Here is a 24070-nt window from a genome sequence, read left to right on the forward strand (position 1 = left end):
TTTCCCCATAATTCATTGTAATTACATATACATCTTCACTTTCAAATATCGAATAGTCCTTCATTTCAGTTAACATATTATCAACTGTCTGGACATCCCAATCATCAGAAACAACACCGGGTGTAATTACATCTGTCATTGATATTTTGAATACATATGGAATATGAATGACCTCAGTAGGCCCATATATTTCAAAAGGAACTTTGTCCCACACAATCCCATCAGAAATGGGTACTGCTGAAATGTTCACCGGGAACAAGTCTCTGTGGACCTTGTGTGAGGAATGGTGTGGAGTCAAAACTTTATCTATTGGTGTTATAATTGCGCGTTCAGGGATGTAATGACCATTTATAAGCAAGAAAAAAACAGTCACAAATCCGATCCAAAAAAATAAAGTAATGAATGTCAAGCAGAACCAAAAATAGTTCCATGGATATATCAAGTAGTTCTTTTTAAGCCATTGATAGAGCTTGCGTGTCTTTGAATCATTTTCAATCGTGCGAGTCGATGAGTCTGAAGAAAAGTCATCAATGTCGACAAAGTAGCCAGAGCCAGTCTCTGCAAAAACAGGAGCAAGTTCAGTATTCGTAGAGATGTTTACTTCTAGTGGGGGCTCGTGGTAAATTGTGCCATCAGTCTATGTTGTATTGGTGTATAAAACGGCCAACTCTTGACTAGAAGTTGTGGAATTGGTGACTGGAACCAGCAGGAGCTCATTCTCAGCCCTCCCCATGGTCGAGGAGGTAATCATAACATTGTTGGCCATTGTAACATAGTCCATAGTATTATTGGTCACTCTATTCTGAAGAGGAATGTCCTGTTGGGTAGTGAGAGGGGATTGGGAACCACCCAAGGGACATCTGGGTCTACTGTGCAGGATCGGCCACATGGTGTAATTTGACTTTGTCAATTGAAACAAATCTGTTTCCTCAGGAACCTGGCAATGGCGGCAAGATTACTGTTCTGGTACCTTGTATTCCCAAGACTGAGACTGGTGCTCTGTAATATGGACCGAATTCCTTCTTCACAGCTATCTTTTTACGTACTAGATCCCCAACTTTAGGAATCCAGCCAGTGGAAGTTGTTGGAATATCCCTTATTCCTAAGGTGGCAGCACTGGTAGATGATTTTTCATCTCGAAATTGTTGAAGCTCCTGTAAGACAGTGAGACGTTCATTTATGTCAAAAGGTGTTTCTGCTGCCACCATACCAAAACCATCAAGATCTGGGACATACATAGATATCCCAAAGAGAACCTCATAGGGAGTTCGTCCCCCCAAGGACCATTTTGGCAGATTATTCAGTGCTCACTGGACCCCATATAGGTGATGAAGCCAGCTGCGGCCAGAACCTAGTACCCTTGTTGTTAAGGACAGCTTTAGTTCACGGTTCCACCTCTCCACAACCTGATTTCCCTCAGGATGGTATGGTGAGGAGTAATGGAGTTCAACACCCATCATCCCCATGGTGTCCCTGAATGCCTTGAAGGCAAATGCAGGACCCTGGTCCAAATGGAATGCTGCAACCGCATATGTACTGATAAAGATCAGCAAGTCTTTTATAACAGTCCGAGCGTCAGCTGACCGCTGCGGCCATACCCACAGAAATCTAGAGCAAGAATCCACAGCGACTAAAATATATTTGTATGCACCATCAGGTAGAAGTGGACTGCAATGGTCCAGGTACACTACAAGGGATGTCTGTGGTGGGCGTTTGATGTTGGAGCCTTAGTTTGCTGGCAAATGTCACAATAAAGAACGTATTGTTTTGTCCGTCTGCATAGACCAGGCCACCAGGAGCGTTTCTGTAAGAGTGTTATTGTGGCCGAAATACCAGCATGAGCAGAAGCAACACCCTCATGCGCTACTTTCACTAGACCTAACCTCTAATTGTTGCGTAGGCCACATTCTGTGCACTGATATGGTAGGAATAGTTTGTAGGGTACCCTTTCGGGAGAGACTTGTCCTCAGCCGAAGCTTTCACAGCAGTCCGAATTTCATTATCCAATCTCGTATGGGAACGAGTCACTGCAGCCACAGAAGCCGTAGCCACTGCAGATTTGGCTGCTTCATCAGCCAAAGTATTACCGATAACGTGTACTCCTACACGTTGGTGGCCCAATGTATGTACTACATGGACACACAGTAGCTTCTCCTTAAGATCAGCCACCCTCCCCACAACGTTTTGTGCTTTTTGGTGTTCCCTTTAGAATCTCTGAACCCGTTCAGTTTCCAATGATTAAGATAATCATTGTAAGACTGAACGCAATAATATGAATCACAGACTATCAAAGTCAGTCTTCCTGTCTCAGTTTTTCTAGCGCTAAAATAAGGGCTTTAAGTTCACCCAACTGTCTTTCTTTAAATTGTTTTGGCTTCTCCCAGCGCTTTTTCGAACTTTCTTGTGTCTGTTTAGTACCTTCCTTAGGGGTGGTACCGTGTACTTCCAACTTCTTCGGCTTGGCTCCCAAACCATCCTGTCCTATACTAGTATAGGTATCGGAAATAATTTTTGGTAGCTGTCTCTCTTGTTCCAAATGTGGAGTTTCTCGGAGAGGCTGGCGTATAGCCAGTGCTACCGCTTCCCCTTTAATATTACTAAGTATTATCGAGGATACTGCATCACAATTACGCATTCATTCCATCCCCAAATCTAGGGCACGGGCTGCCCCATGCTCATTCTGAATTTGTTTTAACACTTCTGGTAAATTGGCAAGTGTCGGGGTACCATGTGTGGTAGTATATTTTGCAGCGAAGACTGTACCCCATGTGGCACAGTCATCCACCGAGGGAACCATCCCGAAGGGCAAGCACATTGTTAGAATTCTATGTTTCTCCTGTGGTCCCGTATGGAGAAACACAGCTTCCAGCTGATTAGTTTTCTGGGCTATCCAATAAGGTATTTTCTCCCTACCCGTGGGTAACTTACAAATTATAGTATGTACTGTTTGTGGATTAATCCCAGTAGCCAATTCATATCCAGCAGGTGCTGGTGGTGCTGGACGTGCTGGCGTTGTGTTCAAAGTCCGCATTACGAACTGAACGAGCTTTCTGTATAATGTTACAATCTCATTATATAAGTTTTACAGATCTGCTACTGCCATGTTCTGTATTTCTGGGTGCGTTGTGTATGTGGCAAACATATGCCATGTTGGTCCGTCATTACTCAAAGGACTTAATCTCACTTGCTGTATAACATGTGAGAGAGCGCCTTCAAACCAGTTCTGATGCTCTTGATAGGTGAGCGGTATTTCGTGATACTGGTGTGCTTGGTACTGTTGAGGTACATCAGCTATTTTATATGTGTGAAAGGTAGCTGACCTGGCATCTTCCTCAGGAAAGGTGACCCAGGCATTGAACGTTTCAGTTTGTTAAGCTTCATTAGCTTCTACTATGAAAGTGACGTCCCCGCCGTCGTCTCTTAAGCCATGCGCTACTAGATGTAAAGTTAATGCCTGTCTAGCGTTTTCAGGAATGTCTATGGCGTTAGCCATATTGAAAAAAAAAATGGGTAAAGAGATGGAACACCAAGTGGGGAGTATTAAGTCTTTTTTAAGAGTTCGAGCTCGAACAACCTACTGCTTAATTAGGTGTTCCCTGTTCAGCTGACGAGGATTTTCCCAAAGACTACGGACGTCCATGTATAATGGTACATATGGGTACCTGTCGTCTGTGAGACAGCGATAATCGGGGTATCCGTAAATTAGTGCCTAAACACCATTGTTGGTGGCACCATGTCATAGTCTGGACTCTTGCCCTGGGCAAGACTGCTGGTTTAGGGATGACAGTACTTATGTTTGTAGGTGACTATGCTTGTCCTACAACAAGTCGCAACTGTAGTCCCAACCCTTCCGGCTCACTAGCAGTACCTCACCAATAACCCAAACAGTCAAAGGTGATTTGTGGCAGCCTTTATGCATGAACTCAGAAATACGACATCTTAGTGAATGTCGTGGTTAAACGGAGATTACCCCTTTCTCACAGATATATTATATCTCAACCAAACACAGGCAATAACAAAGATGTTGTAATGTTTCAGTAGTTTTTATTCAACATAATGTAGGAAATCATATTGGCTGCAATGATTAGGATAATTAACAGTACAAGAAATAGAATTGTAAAGACGAGGGTCTTGATTAGGAAGACCCCCACCATCTTGTATTAGCATAGGAAGACATGAAGCGTAACATATGTCAGTGTACCCTATCATAATAGGCCTAACCTTCTACCTAGAGGAGAGCTGGGCATGTTAAACCTAATCTGCCAATGACATGGCCCTGGAAGGAGCCCCCAACCCTGGTTACCTTGAATGAGGTCTTGAGCTCAGACTTCGGCAGAACACGAAGTTCGGGTCAGCGTCAAGGCGACGTGCAGCATCGATAGCAGCGACGGTATCTGGTCCGAATCCCTCTGATTATCTGTCTTAAGTGTGATGTATTTATTCAGATCTACTTGGACCCCAGACGTAGGTTGTTCCAAAACAATAGATAACGCTGCATCCTTGGGGCGGTAATTTCTAATGTGAGCCCCTATAGTTTGCCTTAGCGAGGTGACACTGATAACATAACTCTAAACAAAAGGGACTAACTATAAACACGGCAGTCATCTTAAAATATTTAATTAAATAAATGGTCTAAAACAGAGCAAGCTAAGTAGGTTAAAAGTCACTAGGTGACGGGAGCACGAGTCTGCAAGCAAAAGCTAAGCTAACTCCCGTTATCCCATTAAAACAAACTAGGATTCACTACACTGTGAGGCGCAGAGCCCTACGGTAACAACGGTGAGCCACATTCAGTAATAGTTCTGCAGGAGACTGCAACATTGTAAGGGGGTGGAAGAGGTGCAGAATCCGAGTCAGTGTCCAGGGTGGGGAATTGGTTTCAGTGTCGGCAAGCTGAAGGCCTGCCAGCCAACGCGCCACCCACTGAAGCTGAGAGGCCAAGTAATAATGCTCCATATTCGGCAACGAGAGACCACCTTGGGTCAGGGATAAGAAGAGTTTTTTAACGCCACTTTGCAGACAACTTTTGTTCCAGATAAATTCCCGCATTTTAGGTTCCAATTCATGGAAGAAGCCGGCTGAAACATAGTATGGCAAATTGGAGAAGCAGTATAGGAGGCAAGGAAGCACCACCATTTTCAGGAGGGCGATCCTGCCAGCTACCGAAAGCGGCACTGTTTGCCAGAAGATCGGATGGATGACACTGCTCTGCGAAGATTGCCATTGTGAAGGTCCCTCTCCTTGTGAAATACCTGTATGCCGAGATAGCGGAACGTCTTGGGTTGCCAGGGGACATCAGTTACAGAAATTCGCAGTCCCGGATCTGGCAGTCCTGGATCAAAAGGGAAGAGGCATGATTGTGGCGAAAAGGTGCAGGATGACTGCAATATCGGGAGGGACGTTACCAATGTCTCTGAAATACAAAAGAAGATCATCTGCATATAGAGATATGGTGAGTAGGCCGTCACCCAATGGGATGCCCCTCTGGCCCGCGGAACTCCACAGCCAGAGGCTCCATTGCCAGAGAAAACTGTAATGGAGAGAGGGGCAGCCCTGTCTAGTACCTCTGCCCACTTCTATCGGATCGGATATGATTGTGCCAACTTTAACCCTGGACTGAGGCAGGGTATACAGCAGCCGGACCATGCGTAGGAACTATGGGCCGATACCAAATCGGTGCAGTGACTTCAACAGATAAAACCATTCCAAGGAATCAAAGGCCTTCTCCAGGTCAAACACTAGACATCCTGCATGAGGCCAATCCCACGTTGAGTATTTCATGACTCTGAATAGGCGCCTGATATTGTGTGAAGTGTCCCGTGCTGGCACAAAGCTGTTCTGGTCAGAGTGCACTAGTTGCGGGACCAGAGGTGCCAAACGCATTGCCAGAACCTTGGCCAGGATTCTGTAGTCAGATTTGAGCATCACTAGCGGCCTGTACGAGCCCAGCTCAGATGGGTCCTTGCCCCGGCTTTGGGAGCGACACCAGTAGCGCCTCATGCTGCGAAACTGGTAGGGATGCCTCCTGCAGTGCTTGCTCTTAAAGACAGAGAAGACAAGGCGCAAGTGTTGCAGAGAAGAGCTTGTAAAAGTCAGACGGAAGACCGTCGGGGCCTGGAGTTTTGCCTGCTGATAAGGCTCGTATACTATCATACACTTCAGCCAATGTTAGGGGCGCCTCCTGCTCTTCTCGCTGGTCATCCGTCAATCGGGGTAAGGTAAGTAATGAGAAAAAGTCAGCTCTTTCCTCTAGATCTGTTGTCACAGTGGAACGGTAAAGCGACTGATAATGCTTAGTAAATTCAGAGTGAATCTCCTGAGGAGTGTGGTGGATGTTCCCCATTGCCGAACGGAGCTCCATAAAAGGACCTCGGTCTTGGCGAATAAGCCAAGCCAGCAATTTGCCCGAGCGGTCAGCCATTGCTTGTGTGCGAGCCGAGTGAGCTGCATAGTTTAAACAGCGCAATCTCTCTAGTAAGGAAATGCGTTCTGCTTTGGCATTTGCTAGCTGTTGCAAGTCTGATGCGGGGTGGGAATTTCCACGCTCATATCTCATCAGGAACCTCTCCACTTTGGGCAAGTCGCTCTCAATAGACTTCTGCAAGTTCCACTGTGTGCCCATACGACCTCTGATGAAGACCTTAAATGCTTCCCATTCCAATACTCCGGAGGATGCCGTGCCTATATTATGTGCAAAGTATTCAAGAATTGCCTTGTCCAGCGATGCTCTAAAAGCTGCATCCTCTAAGAACTCCGGGTGGAGTCACCAAGTGGGGATACTGGGGTGAGATGCATCCCATCCCAGTTGTAGAAGCTGTGGATTGTGATCTGAGTGAGCACGGCCCAAATAGTCGGACCACTGTATTGCAGGATATGAGTTAGTGGTACATATTATCCTGTCAAGACAGACATGTAGTTGGTGTGGGGCAGAAAAGAATGAGTAGACGCTAGTGGTAGGATGATACTGATGCCACACATCCACTAATTGTCAGGGTTGGAGCCAGCTGCGTAGCACATGCACAGCTGTAACTGTAGGTGCAGTGGGTAACGTCAGGAAGGAGTGGTCTAGAGAAGAGTCTAGGACGTAATTAAAGTCACCCCCTAATAACCAGGGGAGATCACTCCAGTGAGAAAGGAGATTGAATAACAAGTCTAGGAAAGAGGCTTGATCTGTGCATATATAGACTCCAGCATCACTGCACGGCCAGCAAGTCGTCCGCGCACCAGTACATATAAACCCTGCGCATCCACAATATGATCTTCAGCTACAAAGGGGGTGCCTGGTTTAATCCAAATAAGTGTCTCCCTGGCATAAGAGGAGAAACCTGTCGCATAAAGCTGTCCACGCCAGTGCCGTTGCAATCTAGCCACCTCAGATTGCGCGAGGTGGGTCTCCTGCAGGAACGCTATATAAATTAAATGCCTTTTAAGATATGAATATATAGAATATCTGTGTGCTGGCGTATGTATGCCTCGCACATTCCATGTGCGGAGATTGAAAGCGTTCATGGTGGATCAGCAGAAAGACAGTGTTCCAGAGCCCCCATCCCAGAGACAGGAGTACCACCGGACTAGCAGCTGGGCCCCAATGGGGCAGTGGGCAGGGCGAATGCAGGTTCCATACAAAGAAAAACAAAAACAACTTAGGACCAGTAACAGGCCCAATAGTAGCGTAAGTGAATGCCATTAGAGCAGAGGGACAACTAAGCAATATGCCTATTTAGCATAACAAATACAAGGAAAAGGACCCCTCTAGTGGGAGAGTGGGGTACGTGAGGTGGGTGATATGCGGTAAGAGCCGGGGAGCAACCCTTAGACCAGCATAAGCAAGGGGAGTCAACTGCGGCAGAATGTAGCATGTATTGTAGGGGACATATGGTAGCGTGATGCCCAGAGGCCTGCGGCCCGCCATCCATAACAGCAGGGTCAGCAGCACCAGACCACACGCGCGGTCACAAGCACGATTGAGATATGTGGTGCATCAGTGCACGACTATTCGAGTAGTACATTTAACATTTAACTTTACCGCTTAACAGTGAATTGCATGCCAACTGGGTAGAGTCAGAGTAGTTTGTCTGCTGTCTGAGGTGTCATCGCTGGACGGTGGGATGACCCAAATTCAGAGGACGTCTCGAGCAAGGAGCCCTCATCTCCGTTAGAGTTAGTGAGGTCCGCTTCTTCATCTGAGGCAGCTGGAAGGATACTGATGGCTGCTGCGGTTTGTAGTGCACATCAACATTCTTGTATAATTTGTTCCAGGTCAGGAGCGTGTCACACCTCTTCCAAGACAGCCACCTGCCTTTTCCTATGTCTCCGTTTACGGTGTTGTAGGTACCGGGCCGCTGGCTTGGCTATGTCAGGGTCTCGTTGACTAACCAGTTCTGAAGACTCCAGCCAGTCCCAAGTTGTCTCTGGTGTGCTGAAGAAATGCATTTTATCATCAGCTACTATGCGCAGCTTGGCCGGGAAGAGAAGGGAATACGACAGATTGAGGGCGCGTTGTTTGCGCTTTACTAGCAAAAAGGATGCATACTCTCTTTGTACGGCAATGGTGTCGTCCGGATATATCATAACCAGATTGTTGTGCACTTGGATTGCGGGGAGTGTTCTTACTGCTCGCAGTATAACATCTCTGTCTGCATAATGTAAGAGCCAGAGAAGGAAAGGGCGCGGTCCAGCGCCTGGAAGGCGGGCCCTAGTAGGAACACCCTGTGGGCTTGTTTCACTGAAAAGAAGGACGTCAATGAGCCCCCTGGCATCAGCTCCCAAAGCCATGAGTCAGCGAAGGCAACCGCATCTAGGCCCTCCTCGCCTTCCGGTAGGCCTATGACTCTGATGTTGTTCCGTCTGGTGCGGCCTTCTGTATCTTCTGAACGGTGCTCCAGGATCCCTATCCAGTCCAGCGCGATATGCAGTGAAGTCTCTAGCCGGTCCGTCTTAGGTGTTAAGTACTGGAGCTGGCCTTCTAGTGTGCAGGTTTTATCTGCTAGTTTGCGGTGGTCTGTGTGCAGGAGGGTGAGATCACTAACCACTTCATCAATTTTGCCCTCTAATGAGGTCTGAGCTAAAGAGGTGCCTATGCGCTCCACAGCTTCCAGCACCGCATCCAGTTTATTGCTATCCAGAGATAGGGCCTCTGATCATGGCGTCCGCAGCAGCCTCCCTCCTCGTGCTGTCCAGATGTACTGGGAACTCACTAATCAGTTTCCTCCGGGGGCAAGCTGCAATAATGTCTGACAGTTTTGGATGGGCAAACAAAGATTTGCAGCCGAACAGGGCAGCGCCTTCCACCTGTTGGCCCCCGCGCTCCAGCGTGCAACTCTGGGTCCAGCGACAGGCACCGTCTCAGTCGCTCCCCTCCTCCGCCGCCGGGGAGTGGCAAACCAAGCTGCAGCAGATCTTCACCACTTACAGGGCCCAGGGCCCCCAACACGCACTGCCCCTCGATCCGCCACAGTCTTTTGGGCTCAGTGTCAGCACCGCGGGAGCCCAACTATTGCAGGCCCGCACGCCCAGCCACCGCAGGGCCGCAGCAACGCCCGGCAGATTCTGAGCGGCCGAGCGAGGCAGTCGCTCACTTTCAACCAGGCGACCCCTGTACCTCGTCACCCAGCTCGGACTCGGCAGTCACTGTAGCGTCGGGTGCACTCCCCGCTTCCGCCGTCTCTGCTGCCTCCCTCAGGTCTGGAGGCACCACTGCGCAGGTCCAATCGCCACCAGTCCGGGCCACGTACCGCCTTTGGGGCAGGCCGCACCTTTCATCCCCTCACACAGGCCGGCCGTTCCGACGGCGTTCCAGGTGCTACCTCAATGCACACGACAGCTCCCCTAGCTCCAGGGAGGTCCTACATTCGGATGGGCGCTGGTGCAGGTGCCGATCGCCCCCCCAAGTCTGTATAATTTACGGATAATTGGGGTGTCGCCATGGAGCGCCTGCCATCTTAGCCGGCAAGCCACACCCCCTGTCCCTTTAAAACTATATGGTGCCTCAAATAACTAAAAACCCATACCCCTCTTACATTTTAACCCTCTGCTTTCATGCCTACATTAACATCTCATTGCTGATTTCCATCAACGTTCTCTTAGGGTGTTAAATTCAGCAGTTCTTATTCCAACATATTAGCATTCAGGAGTGCCTTGTTTTTGGCTTTAATAAAAAATCTTAATGCTCTAGTTGTTCCTTAGACCTCTGCGGTGCCGCTTCAGTTGATTACTAGGGAGTTAACCAGTAGACTGCTGTTGGTGTTGGAAGTACATATTTCTTTCTGCTTTTTCAAAATGTTTCAGTAAAACGGATGAGGGAGATATTTGCGAATGCATAGAACATGTGCCCTCATTTTGGTGTTGTAGAGCACTAACCATAATTTCTCTAACGGATGCTGCAGTATTACACCGGGCAGTTAACTAAAAGATCACTGTTGGTGTGGAAAGTACATGTTTCAGTCTATGTTAGAATGTTTTACTGACATGGATGAGAAAGATTTTTGAGAACTCCGAAAAAATATTTGCCTTCATTTTAGCTCTTTATCGCACAAACTATAATTTATGTAACAAAAAAAACTCCATTGTTTTGTTATTTCTTAATTGCATTACGTTTTACAGTTTTGATTCCATCAAGATGGCTTCAGGTGCACCACATGTTTGTCATAAATACAGAATGTTGGAGAGCTAGTTGTTCATTAGAACACAGTGTGAAGCTGCAGTAGAAAGCTGGGAAAGGCTGCTGCTTCTGTTAGAAGTATGTTTTTACTTTGATGAAAACAATGAGAACTTATAGAAAATGTGCTCTTATTTTAACTTCTGGAGCAACTTTCATAAAATCTATGAGAAACTTGTGAGTGAAAACCGATTTCTAATTCAACATTGTTCATCAAATCCCTGTAGGGGTCAGTATTTTTCACATGGTATAATCAACTGAGACCTCTCTTGAATTACAAAAATGAGTAGAACACCACCAACAAATTACTAATATTGCGACAAAAAACTATTATCACCCTTTTTTGTGCTCATTTTTGTGACCCTCAAAACCTGGTATTCACTGCAGTTCATTTAAATGAGGACCGTGACCCCGGGTCCTGTAATGACTGTCACACCACGTTGTTAACAGCCAATTAAGGGAGGTGCTTTTGGGACCCCACCCCCACATGCCCATGGAAGGTCAGGGTGTGCTCACCCTGCCCCCTTATAGGATTTTTCCATTCCTTTTGAAGACACAGGGAACATGTCCCTGAGTCCAGTAATAGCTGTCATAACATACTGCTCATCTTGTGGACAGCGAATGAGAATTCACTAGTTTCCTTTATGGTGGCCAATGACAGCATTACTGCACAACAGCGGTTCAGATACACCTACTTTTTAACCCCTTCATGACAACCCTGAGCAACTATTTAAATGAAAATTTCTCAAAAAAAGCTGAACAGATTTACACCAAATCGCATAACGCACACTTTCTCAATAAAGTTCCAACTTTTTACCAAATTGGCGTAATTCTGTTCAGCTGGCTTTTTGTATCTGCAACAGAAATTTCCTATAGGAACTAACATGGGAAATCAGCATTTTGAGGGACATGCCCCTTTTTCTTTGCTCTCACTTGACTGATCACCCCAAACGTTCCCAGAAAGGAACGGAAGTGAATAAACTTTTTGAGAAATGTTTTCTGTAGATTTGTCAAACAGCACAAACGTTATTAATAAAATAAAAATCAGCCTTTCTATGGAAACAACGCCCTAACTAAAACTACACAGTGGCGACTGACACTAGGGAATGTGTTGGTGTATGCCACTTTGTAATATACGTGTGTGTGTGAGTGTGTGTGTTTCCAACAGTACACCACTTTCTAACAGGTATACTGCCACCATTGCAGGCAACAAAAGTGGCATTAGCAAAGTTTAGTTTCACAAACATTTTCCAAGAGAGCAAATGTGGTACTTTTGGTAATTTACATGCTGTTGAAGTTGATAAATTCAATACTGTTATAACAGTCAGTTAGTCTGTCCTCCTTTTTGTCTCCCCTCTTGCTATTGCCCTCTCTGTTCCAGACTTTTCTCTTATAGTACATGGGGTATTAATATCTAAAATGCCATACATAATACCTAATGTTGATTGAAGGTTTCTATACGGCACTTTTTAATTTCAATAAAATCATATAAAGCCCAGAAAATGTTTTTTTTATAAAAGTAAGAACTATAATAACACAGTTATCATACATAATGTTAATAAAGAATTAAAAACGCCTTTAACATTTATACTGCAAGTGAAATAAAACTTAAATCAAATTAATGGTACATCCAACAGTACAGAAGTTGTATCTAAATTGCAGCTCTATTAGAGGTAAGGATAACATTTTCTTCAAAGTGATGTTAAAAATGTATATATAATTTTTCATGTAAGTGAGATTTAAAATGCTAAGTATAAACTCTAAAGAAAACCTTAATTGAAAGCACATCGGAATAAACAGTTAGCACGTAAATGGAGTCTTAACCAGGGACGGCTCCTGTGTGGGCAAAGCAGCGGGAGAACAAAAAACATTACAAATAAAAAGATAATTTTTTTAAAAAGTACCTGAATCGCTGCCTCCACCGAGCCGGGCCGCTCCTCAGTCTGCACTCACAGCAGGCAGAGGGCTCACAGCCTACCCTGCGGCAAATCCTAATGCTTCTCTCATGCTTCTGTCAGCATGAGAGTAGCGTTAGGATTGGCTGGAGCATCCTGGCTTGGCGCTCCCAGGCAGACTAGGAGCCTGGGCCTGCTGTCTCCAACCTGGCAACACAGTGCGCGGTTGGAAAGAGCTCAGTGCACATGTCTGTTTGGCCATCCTGAGACGGCCGGCCAAACTAACAGAGGCACTGCGGGGAGTGCACACCACTCCCCTCAGTGCTCGTCATCCCTGTGGCCCGCCCCTTGAAAAATAAAAACGATAATGAACATTGAGTGTTATCGTCTTTATTTTTCAATTTCCAGCTGCTGCTGCTGGCATGTGGGGGTGATGCTCCTCCGCCATAGTGGAGGAGCCGCCGCTGGTCTTGACTTGTACTAAAACCGAAGTAAAATCTTCAATAAAATAATGCTAACACAGAAATAAAATATTCACTAAAATGAACACTTAAATAACATTTTCATTAATGATGATGTTAAAATTAAAGAAAAACATGTACAGCTACATTATACACTAAGGGGGTTATTCTAACTTTGGAGGAGGTGTTAATCCGTCCCAAAAGTGACGGAAAAGTGACGGATATACCACCAGCCGTATTACGAGTTCCATAGGATATAATGGACTCGTAATACGGCTGGTGGTAAATCCGTCACTTTTCCGTCACTTTTGGGACGGATTAACACCTCCTCCAAAGTTAGAATAACCCCCTAAGTAAATCATTCAATTCTCAACATTTTGAAACCAATGCTGAAAACAAACAAAAACGGCCCAGAAAGTGTTATACAACAAGTGACTAGATTTACACTGCAATGAAATTAAATAATTTCTTTCATACCAACACAAAGGGCCTCATTATAACTTTGGAGGTCAGACGAGCCGACCGCCAAAGCTGCAGGGGGCAGGCATGCCTCAAACCAGTGACCTCCCCCCAATCGCATAACAATGTTTCCACCAGGCTGACTGGCGGAACATCGTATTACTACATTTCTGCCAGTCAGACTGGTGGAAATAGTGGCACAGCATTGGCCTTGGCTCGCCATGGCACACCAGCACCCTCAGAATGTGACCTGTCTGCAGTGCAGACAGTGCGCATTCCGAGGGTGCTTGTAGCGGGCCCCTGCATTGCCCATGCTACGGGCATGGGCAGTGCAGGGGCCCCCCTTTGTCCCCTGCACTGCCTTTCTTCCAGCCTTTCCATGGCGGGGACTCCGCTATGAAAAGGCTGGCAGCGAGAGAACTCATGATCAGAGCTGCAGTGCTGAACTCAGCGCCACTGTGGCTGACCACGACTCCGACTGAGCAGGAGAGCGGCAGTCCAAACGCCACCGCGAGTCTGGCAGTCTTAAGACCGCCAGACTTGTAATGAGGCCCAAAGTCTGACACATCATTAAAGTGTAGCTGAAACCAAAGAACAACCTTTAATATTCACAATTCTATTCTAAAAAGGCATTAAAACCATTTACCAACGTCATAAATGTGAGGATGCAACTGAAAAATAATTGTAACAGTCATAAAAAAGTGGAAGAAAATATTTTGTCAAAGGTGATATTCATGCTGCAATTAGACCTTTATTAAAGTTAATGTTCGGGCCAACATTACACTTTTATTCCTATAAATGGTGATTAGAAATGAAATGAATCTGTATCTCTAATGAACCCCACTTGCTTTGTGCATGGTTGCCTAACCTCAAATTCAGAGAGACAGTTCCTCACCTCCGCTTGGAATCCCTCAACCAAGATGGCCACCAGCAGGTTGAATAGTACATAGTTGCCAAAGGTCATAAGAGCAACAAAGTATAGGGCAGCCCAAGGGGAGGTGCTGGCCATGCCGTTGTACAGTACAACGTTCCAGTCTTCTTGAGTCAGGATCTGTGGTAGAAGAAAGGAAAAGGATAGCTGACATGATATTGAAATATGTAAAACCATTTCAGGCCTAGTCTTCTCCCAGTTCTGTCTTCCACTAATGTTCTCTCACAGAAAAAAACTGTGGTGTACCCGGAGGAAGCTCATGTATCAGAGCGACAATGCTGAACTACTCCATTAATCTACTACACGGAGTTACCAGACAGCTAAAACAGTGTGCTTCTACAAAAAGCTTGCATGCCAAGCTACCACAATGAGCAATGTTCCAAAGCTAACATGTTACAGTATCTTACTCAGCTACCTGGCTTGGGTACCATAATGAGGTATTACACTGAAGCTTTGATGGTAAGTTACCACACCACAATATCAGGCTAATGTAGCATGTTAAGTTAACACACAGAGCTATTACACTGAGCTATCTATCTAGGCGCCCTCAACAAGCCTCCACACTGTGCTCTAGTACTAAGCTACAATAATGAAATACCACACTGAGATATCAGACTGATATACCAAAATTATCTCTCACACTTACTGCACTAATGAACTGATTGATCTGCTGCACTGAGTTACCAAACAAAACTAACACACAAAGTTAACACACAAATCCAACACACAGAGCCACCACCCAGAGCTAACACCGAGAGCCAACATCACCATCTGTTATAATATAGAGAGAACAGACAAAGGTTGCTACATACAACGACCACAAATGCCTACATGGCATTTCTTATAAAACAGAGCTAAAACACAGAGCCATAACACAGAACTGCAACACAGAGAACCACACAGAGCTATATAATATTGCTACCACACAGAACTAACACACAGATCTACGGCTCAGAACCAAACAGTGAGCTACACACAGAGCCTTAACACAAAGTTACTGCATTGTACTACCACTCCAGGCAATCACACACATTCACACACAAAGCTACTATGCAAAACAACCACATGGAGCAAACACAAACAGCAGACAGACACAGCTACTCTATTTAGAGCAACCACACACAGCTACCAGACTTTAATACTATCCAAAGGTTTTCAAGCTTCCCCATTTATGTTAAGAAATTAAATAAACGGCATGGAGAGCATCGCCCTAGTATGCGTGCCCAGATGGTTGCTCCATTACATCCTCCAGACAGATATAATTAAACTCTCTAGTGTGTGCTTGGCCTGTTCCCTGCAGTGGTCTACCACAGCGTGTGTCTGGACTGACCCTTCCTGTTATCTGTCATAAGGGCAAAATGATACATCCTGTGGTATGTACCCCATCTGTCCCTCCCACACATGTTTTATGCAGATATAGTTACTGACCCCAGTGTGTGCCTTGCTGAAGCCTTCCCAGGCATGTTCCACAAAGTCAGACACCCTACGCTGTGCCCAACTTGTCCCTCTTGGACATACCTGAAACACAGTGACAATGGCCCAGAGGAGAGAATCAAAGTTCTTGCGGTCAGGGATGGTATCACCCGAGTCGGTCTTCAGGCTGAACTTGCATCCGAAGATGTGCATGCCCAGGATGCTGCAAGGAGTGCAAAGAAAAGACAGTAGTAAGAGGCAAGGACACTTTTAATGCAACCATAGCGGAGGCTGGTGGAGGAGGGATACAAAGCCTTTTTCTTCTATTGTTCCCTGTGCTCTGGGGGTGGGACAAGGACACAGAAACCTTCACCTCTACAGCCTATATTTCTGTGACTATGTGATTCATAGTGTTAATATGAAGGAACACGGTGTCACCTCTAAGACTGTCTAGGGTAATGGAGCTAACACTATGATAGGATCCTATCGCCTGTAGGATTGGCTCAAGGTACTGGGTACAGCAATAGCTTTTCACATCCTGGAACAACTCGGTGGACTGGCACACAGGGCACACAGCCTGTCTTCTGTGGCTGTATACTTCTGGGGTTTCACACAAACGTACTGAGTCCGTTACTACTAGGGCAGGATAGATTCACGCAGTTTGGCAGACAACCTCAAACTTTGTGACTAGGGGGCACATGGGTTAGGAACACAGATACAGAGGCTTTCCTCTCCAAGGCTGGGTGGCTCAGGACACTGGCAATGAAAGTGAAATACAGAGCAAACACTTCTAGAGATGGACAGTTCAGTGGATTAAAAGAACTAAAAGACGTTGATCTCTGGGGCTAAATGTCTGCAGGCGATTGGTAGAGCAATGTACCTTGTTACTCCTAGGAATGGTGCTACAAACCTGATCCTTACAGATCTGGGTAGTACATGGCACATACATAGGACCACACCTCCTCTCAGTTCTAGCGCTGGATGGGCTTTAGGGGTCTGCAGTGGAACAAAGTGTGATGTGGGAATCATCAACGTTGGTCCTCTCTAGTGCGTCTTCTCTAGTCCTCTCTAGTGGTCTGCCAGAGGCATCGAGAGCCTGACCCTCTCAGCAACTAGTGATATTGACACTGAGCTGACCACCGTGGTGTACTCTGTGCCCTTGTGCTTTCCTCACCTAAAGATGAAGATGAACAGCATCAGCAACATGCAGAAGGTGGCCACGTTGTCCATTGTCTTCATCAGGACCACCAGCTGACGCCTCAGAGCTGGCATGAACCGCACCAGCTTCAGCACTCGCAGCAGGCGGAAGGTCCGCAGCACGGACAGCCCTCCATCATTCTGACCAATAATCTCCCAGACGCTGGGAGGGAGCGGGGTCGAGGGAAGGGCAAGCGGTGGAGTGAGAGGAGCAAGGAAAAGAAAGAAGTGTTACTTTTCATGTCTGCAATCCAAGCTTTCTGTTCTTTTAGGTTTACAATGTTGTATCAGTCAATGATATGGTTTCAATACATTATTCTGTTTATATGTTTACAATATAGAGTGTTTAAGTCCCATATTAAGGAACTATTCTTTATTTCTGTTACAGTACAGTATCTGTATTTTTGTATTTGAATTCCTGTGACTTCTGTTTTCTGTGGTGACAAAATAGATAGCATATTTGTGTTTTGTATTTACAATCCAGTCTAAGTTGTTTTCGACATTTACAAAATAGTAACTTTAATTTCGATATACACATTCCAGTCTTTTTATGTTTCTTCACAAATAGTAGTTTTTAATTATATGACTATATGCACATTTAATTTCTAATCTCATGTATAACTTTTTAGCGATGTAAAGAACATCTATGTTTTCTGGTTTAACAATAGAGGTCCTCGTCATCAGCTGGTGCTAGTCCTAATTTGAGTGCAAAGTCCTGTTTTGCCTGAATCTCGAATAGGACATAGGCACAAATGGTTTGCTCGCCCACCATGCATGGTGCAACAATGAAGGCAAATAGATCACATTTTGAATCTTCACACGTAGGAAATGGGAAAACATGTACAATTAGCATGCGCCCCATTCTGAGCTCCGAAACTCAGAATGGTGTGACACTCGCACACCAGTTACAAGTCAATACTTACCAGGCATTTTGTACCCAGGATTATGCGTGATTCATAAAGAGAGCCATATCATTTCCTATTCCTAGGTAAAGTTTCAGTCTGTATTAAATTATCTGTTTAATCACTTGTTCCTCTGTTTAGGTAACTCTAGCTAATATTTCTTATTACTTCAGACTTTCTGTCTTCAAAACATATTTTCTAAAATGTATGATCATATTTCAGTCTTTCTTGTTGTATTTTTTGTTTACATACAGTATCTTCTATTGCCTTTATATTAGAGTCTTGTTTCAGTTTCCTTGCTAAGAATGTATTATTTGTGATGTTAATGTTAGCATTCTGTCTTTTGTTTATTATATATAAAATGGCATGCACCCTGAGACCACCGATTGGAGGTTGGTGGCAAGGAAAGCTAAATAAAAATTAAAAATCATAATTTTAAGGTTTATACTTCAGTCTTTCTTCTGGATATGTGGAAACACATTTACTCGCCTTCAGAGCATCATTCATGACTTTTTCTGAAGGATCAAATGCATCAGACAGTTTTAAAGAATTTCGCCCACCCTCAAAGAACTCTGCTCGCCCTCGCTACCAAACCACATCACCTTGAAAGTCTAATGTATCCTCTGCTTGGTGTTACACTTGAGTACACCACTACACCTGTCAAACAAGATCAAGACGGTAGGCTACTTAACAGGGGCAGAAGCTACCTCAACAGGTCCAAGACAATAACCAAGGAAAAGTGAGGAAACAACACCAAGCAATCTCCTTCTAGTCTCCCAGGATCCTGAGCTCCCTCCATGCCCGGATCCAGAACGCTGCCTTACTTCTTCTCTCCAAGGAGTGAAAGCCCTCCTCTGCAAACAACAACTCATTCATATGCAACCCCCGGGTGATGGGCTCCTGCTGGTAACCCCATTGTCCCACCTGCATGCTGTCGCTCATCCGCCTACTCTGCACTCCTTTACCACCCAGTTTTGGAGAGTGTGCCATCGCTTTGAAGCTATGTTTGCTCTATAAATCCCCATGCATGCATATATTCAAGTTTACATTACAGCATGTCTCTCATTTTTGTGTTTAAAGTATATGGTTCAATGTAAAAAACCTATAGCCTTGATGTACTAAATGGACACTTAAAGTCGCAAATGGGTCTGTGAAATGCGAAATCCGCATTCTGCTTCCTTGTGATTTGAAAGGACAACGAGGTATGAAAGGGTTTTTCAATGGTTCTTGGGACTTGCAAAGAAATGCATCAATGGTTTGCAATCACTCTAACAGTTGCAAACCATTGAAAAATACCAATATTAAAAGGGCTGGCATTGTGTCGCAAATTGGAAACTGTGACTGGGGTATCGAGGTGAGAAGATAGTGGTCACGGGGACTGCGGCCCGCTTCCCTGGTACGCATCATGCCAATTTGTTCTAGTATAGCCCAGTGGTTCCCGACCTTTTGACTTTTGTGGACCCCCACTTTATCATTACTGGATTCTGGGACATGTTCATGATTTGAAATGAAAAGCAGTACACAGTAAATACATAAACAAGCTAAAAAAAAGTAATAGGAAGGCTGGAGCTTTTATATATTCAACTGAAGCAAGACATCCTCCATACTGTATTCTGTTTGATTGCACCTGCACTGCTCCTATAAATCAACTGAGGATAGTAATTTAATTTTTAGCCTCCAATCTCTAATTCCTAGACACATAGAGTATGTTTTAAAATTTTAAATTGTACATTTAACCACTTTATTTATATACACTTTATTAATCTGTTAATACTATTTAATTTTCTAAGGATTTGTGGACCCCCTGAGGAGGCTTCACGGACCCCCAGAGGCCCTGCACCACAGGTCCGAAACCACCGCTATAGCCCATTATTAGGAGGATATCACAGTGTTTGCATTCAGATGTAGTGTTGGGTGTTTGCTGTCACTGCTTTCAAAGCCATTCAGTAGGATTTGCAGAGGGATTTGCGCCTCCTTAATATACATTTTTGTGAATCCTCCCAAACAGACATTTTGTGTGCAGTGGATTAGTACATCTGTCACACTGTAAACAATGGACAGGATCACAATGCAGCGCAGTGCAAAAAAGTGACTGTTTTGTGACCCCCATCTTTGATAAACCAGACTCATATTACTCCATATTCTATTTGTTCATTCTAGTCTTACTACCAGTTTACGTTTACATTGCAGTCTGTTTTTACATCCAATTTAATTATATGGTATTTCTGACATCTTTGATTACATTCCAGCCTTTTTATGGGCGAGCACAAAGTGCTCCGTCTATTCTGTAATCTCTCTGTGGGCTTGAAACCACGCCCATGCCACTTCAGTCACTTACATTGGTTCGTGGGCTTGCCTTTTAAAATCCGCTTGCTTTCATTTGTGAAAGGCATGCATACGTCATGCCTTTTCCGGTGTTTAGCCCACCTACACAGCACTGGTAAAGTACCAAAAACATACGAAGCTCGATGTTTTCAGTCTGGAGTCCAGACCACTTTATCTGTTTATTTTCAACGCTGCGTGATCGCGCTGCATTTTACATAGCGCAATCGCGCTGCGTTTTTATTTGCTTTACAACGCTAATAGCTCTAACTCTAACAAATGCAAGACCCGTTGCACTGAAAATGCTTTTTTCTAGTTGTATGTCACATGATAGTCGTATTACTATGTCTAGATTCCTGTCTGCTTCTCATTTGATTTACATTCCAGCTTACTTGGTTCGTTGTTTACAATAAATTATCTTATATGCTTCCATTCCAGGTGTCATCTCTTTATATCCTTACAATCCAGTATTTCTTCTAATTCTCTACACATTCCAGTGTGTATTTTTTCTATGCCTAGATGTAGATTTAGCATTATAGTCATGCTTTAGTATATCTTCTATATTAGGATAATTCAAGCGGCGCTCCATCTAACCTGATGATGACGATGATGCCGTCAAAGATGTTGTACGGGTTGCGCAGGTATTCGAAGAAGCCGAACGCCGACAGCTTCAGGATCATCTCTAAGGCAAACATGCTGGTGAAGACGATGTTACTGATCTCCAAAACATTGGTCAGCTCATCAGGCTATGTAGGGTAGGAAAGAAAGGCGAAACCATTGAGAGGTTGAGAAGAAATGGTGGCGAAAGAAAGGGATGATGGTGAGAGAATGCATGAATAATATGATTCTTCTCAAAGACATTTTACAATCAATTGCAGCTTCATAAACTTAAATAACTCCTTCTGCTCTATGTGCATTACAATATCATTAATGAACTAATAAACATGTTAGCCAACAAATATATTTTTTAAAAGATGTAGGAAAATCCTGGTATGTATTTTTTTCTGGAACTCAATATTGACAATTAAGAGGACAGCAGAGCTGGCAGAGCATTACAATCCCAGCAGCAGCAGCAGACAATGATTTATGTGTCTGCTTAAATTTAACAAACTCTGAAATTTCTGCTATTAAACTGGTTTTACTCCAAGCGTTTTGAGTCACACATGAAATCACCCTTCACCCCCCAAGTAATGACTGTCTTCACAAGAATAATGTTTTAGGAACCATAAGCAATCACAGGACAATCCTTGCCTCTAACGGAAGCTGGTGCAGCCATCTCAGAACAGAAATTACAAGTTCACATTGCTTAATAACAGTGACCAGTCTGGTAACAGTGTGAACGCACCCTTCAACTAACGAGGATAATGAATTTTAGCCCAATAGCCCCAAATTGATGGCAAATTTTCTGGATCTCCACAAAGGATAGATTTACATAAAATTAATTTAAATTATGTCCTCCTTGACCTATGTAGGTCAAGAATGCTTCAGAAAAAAGTATAATGTCCCAAATCTTTCCAGGATAAGGTCTGGACCGTTCTGTGGAAGTACTTCTCCAAGACTACGTTACATTTATTTTCTGGAGAAACAACCCGGTGCATTAGTTTTTTACTGCTTTAGCCTTCGATTATTATGGATAATCATGCTGAAATGGGATTCAAAAATCTTTGTCTGATTAGACATGAATTTGATGATAACACCGTAGGCCAGCGCCTCATCCCAGCACCACACAGGCAAATTACCTAACTTACCAACTATCAGCAGAAACATTGTTGTAGAATCAAGCGGTCATCTAGTTCTTGACGACAACCCACATAATTCCTGAAGATCATCTAATGGCTTCATACACAAGGTCAACAACGTATCGGGTGTATGGTAGTGCAAGCAGAATGGCACCATGTGGTAGCTTTGAGGGGGGGTGAATAGGCTCAGACCAACTCCCATTCTGATGCACTTATGATGACTGACCACATTCGAGGTGAATCAGACTCTACCCAGTATCTAAGTATGGACAAAAGTATTGCATTGTCAATTGTTTCAAATGCCAATGCTGCCATGAAGATCAGAGGTTTGACTGCCAAAGGGAGAACACTTTGACATATACAATACCATAGTTTATGTCAAAATTTAGATAAAAAACGAATACATTCAAATATATTTAAAACAAATCTAAAATCAATATCAAATATTTTGATGAGTCTTGTATTGCATTTCTTCTATCTTCTTAATGGTCCAATCCATCTCCATAAGCATCTTCCCCTCCCCCTCTTAAGCGCCTCCAGTGAGGTAACACTATCTGCCTAAGGAAATTCAACACGTTTTCTTGACAAGTTATCTATGATAAGAATCGTAGAACATAGAAAAAACGTGCAATGCTTTAAATGGTAATGTGTTTAATTTCTATGCTACTGTTATTTAGACGGAATCTCAATCGTACGTTTAAGGCTGGTGTAGTTGTAAGGTATGTATATAGAGGAGTGCTCAGGAACTCTGTACATACAGAACCATGCATAGGGAGCAGAGCGCAGTGAGAGCTGTGATAGACATAGATACATGCATAGGGGTGTCAACAGTATGGGCTCTGATACCCATATGGTAATGTATTTATATATTTATTTTATAGCCCTGGCTTGTGACTGTGATATTTTGTCATTCCTATCAACACAATTTGTGCCACCTTTATAGGTCAGACCTCACAGTGAGACCGCTGTACATGTAGAGTAATTTACAGAAAACACACACGCAGTAAGGCATAAGTATAAAGGTAAAGGTGCGCATTGGGGGCTCTGGTTATATAAAATATTGTATAGTTAAGAGTGGTTGTATTACCTACAGCATATTGTATAGGAAACAAAGAAGGTAATACATATACAATCATGCATAAGTGGCAGGGGACCGTGGGAGATCTACTATTTATGCGATTATGTATAGGTCAGAGTGCACAGTGATGACTGTGCTAAATATGGATGAATGTGTAGGAGATCTCACAATGAGAACTTAAATAATGCATATTAAGGGCTAAGATACACACATAGAGAATGATGTATGGGAAAGCGCACAAGGTGGGGTTTAATTAGAATAATGCGTATAATATTTCTATGCACATACTATACAGCGTAGGAAATGAACAAATTCTCTAGCCTTCTCTCTTCTCCCCCAGAGTCGATCTCTCCGTTTACATGCCAAGTTTTTTCGTCTCTAATGAGACCAGGGGTTTAACAAACCTCAACAAATTCAATTAAACGGTTTGCTTTTCTAATTTAATTCCTTGCCCTCAGTCTCTTTGCAGAATGTTGATGAGTGATAAATGCAGCGCTGTCGTTGAACTCCCTCAACGGAGGGCTGTAAGCAGAACTGACGGCATACTAAAGGAACGTTCCCTTCTAAATAGCCATAGAAAAAGAACTTTCCTCATCTAAAACCGTGTTCTCCCTCTCTGAGCCCCGCCTATATGAACATTCTCCCTCTAGGAATTGCAGCTTTATGAAACTTACCTTCTAAAACCCACATTACGGAAAATGCTTTCTATAGCACTCCCTGTTATAAGGACATTTCGCATATAGATGCCCGTCTTGAGGAAATTCCCTCTTTCAGAGCCATGGTGTAAGAACATGATCCCTATAAGAAACTGTTAACATCAGAACCCTGTTATATGAACATTCCCCCTCTTAGAAACCCCTATTACAAGAACAACCATCGATAACGGCCCCTCTTCTACGAACAGCCCCCCTCTGGAACCCTGAGATAGGACCCTTGCATCTCAGGGCCACTATATTAAAAACATCTGTCCATAACAGCCTGTTATAAGACCATGAAGTGCCTCTGCTCCAACAGCT

At 44.1% G+C, this 24070-nt stretch overlaps 1 protein-coding gene across 1 annotated transcript in view; it reads right to left on the reverse strand.

The window, feature by feature from the left end:
- The window catches only part of CACNA1I (calcium voltage-gated channel subunit alpha1 I), an 842691-nt gene that overhangs the window by 223323 nt on the left and 595298 nt on the right, over nucleotides 1-24070 (reverse strand). The window contains exons 11-14 of the mRNA XM_069231287.1: nucleotides 20832-20983; nucleotides 16991-17176; nucleotides 15922-16039; nucleotides 14368-14523 (exon numbers count right to left, since the gene is read on the reverse strand). Of these exons, the coding sequence (XP_069087388.1) occupies nucleotides 14368-14523; nucleotides 15922-16039; nucleotides 16991-17176; nucleotides 20832-20983 (612 nt within the window). The remainder of the gene's footprint in view (nucleotides 1-14367; nucleotides 14524-15921; nucleotides 16040-16990; nucleotides 17177-20831; nucleotides 20984-24070) is intronic.

The sequence above is a fragment of the Pleurodeles waltl genome, chromosome 4_2 (assembly GCF_031143425.1).
Source record: "Pleurodeles waltl isolate 20211129_DDA chromosome 4_2, aPleWal1.hap1.20221129, whole genome shotgun sequence".
NCBI lineage: Eukaryota > Metazoa > Chordata > Amphibia > Caudata > Salamandridae > Pleurodeles > Pleurodeles waltl.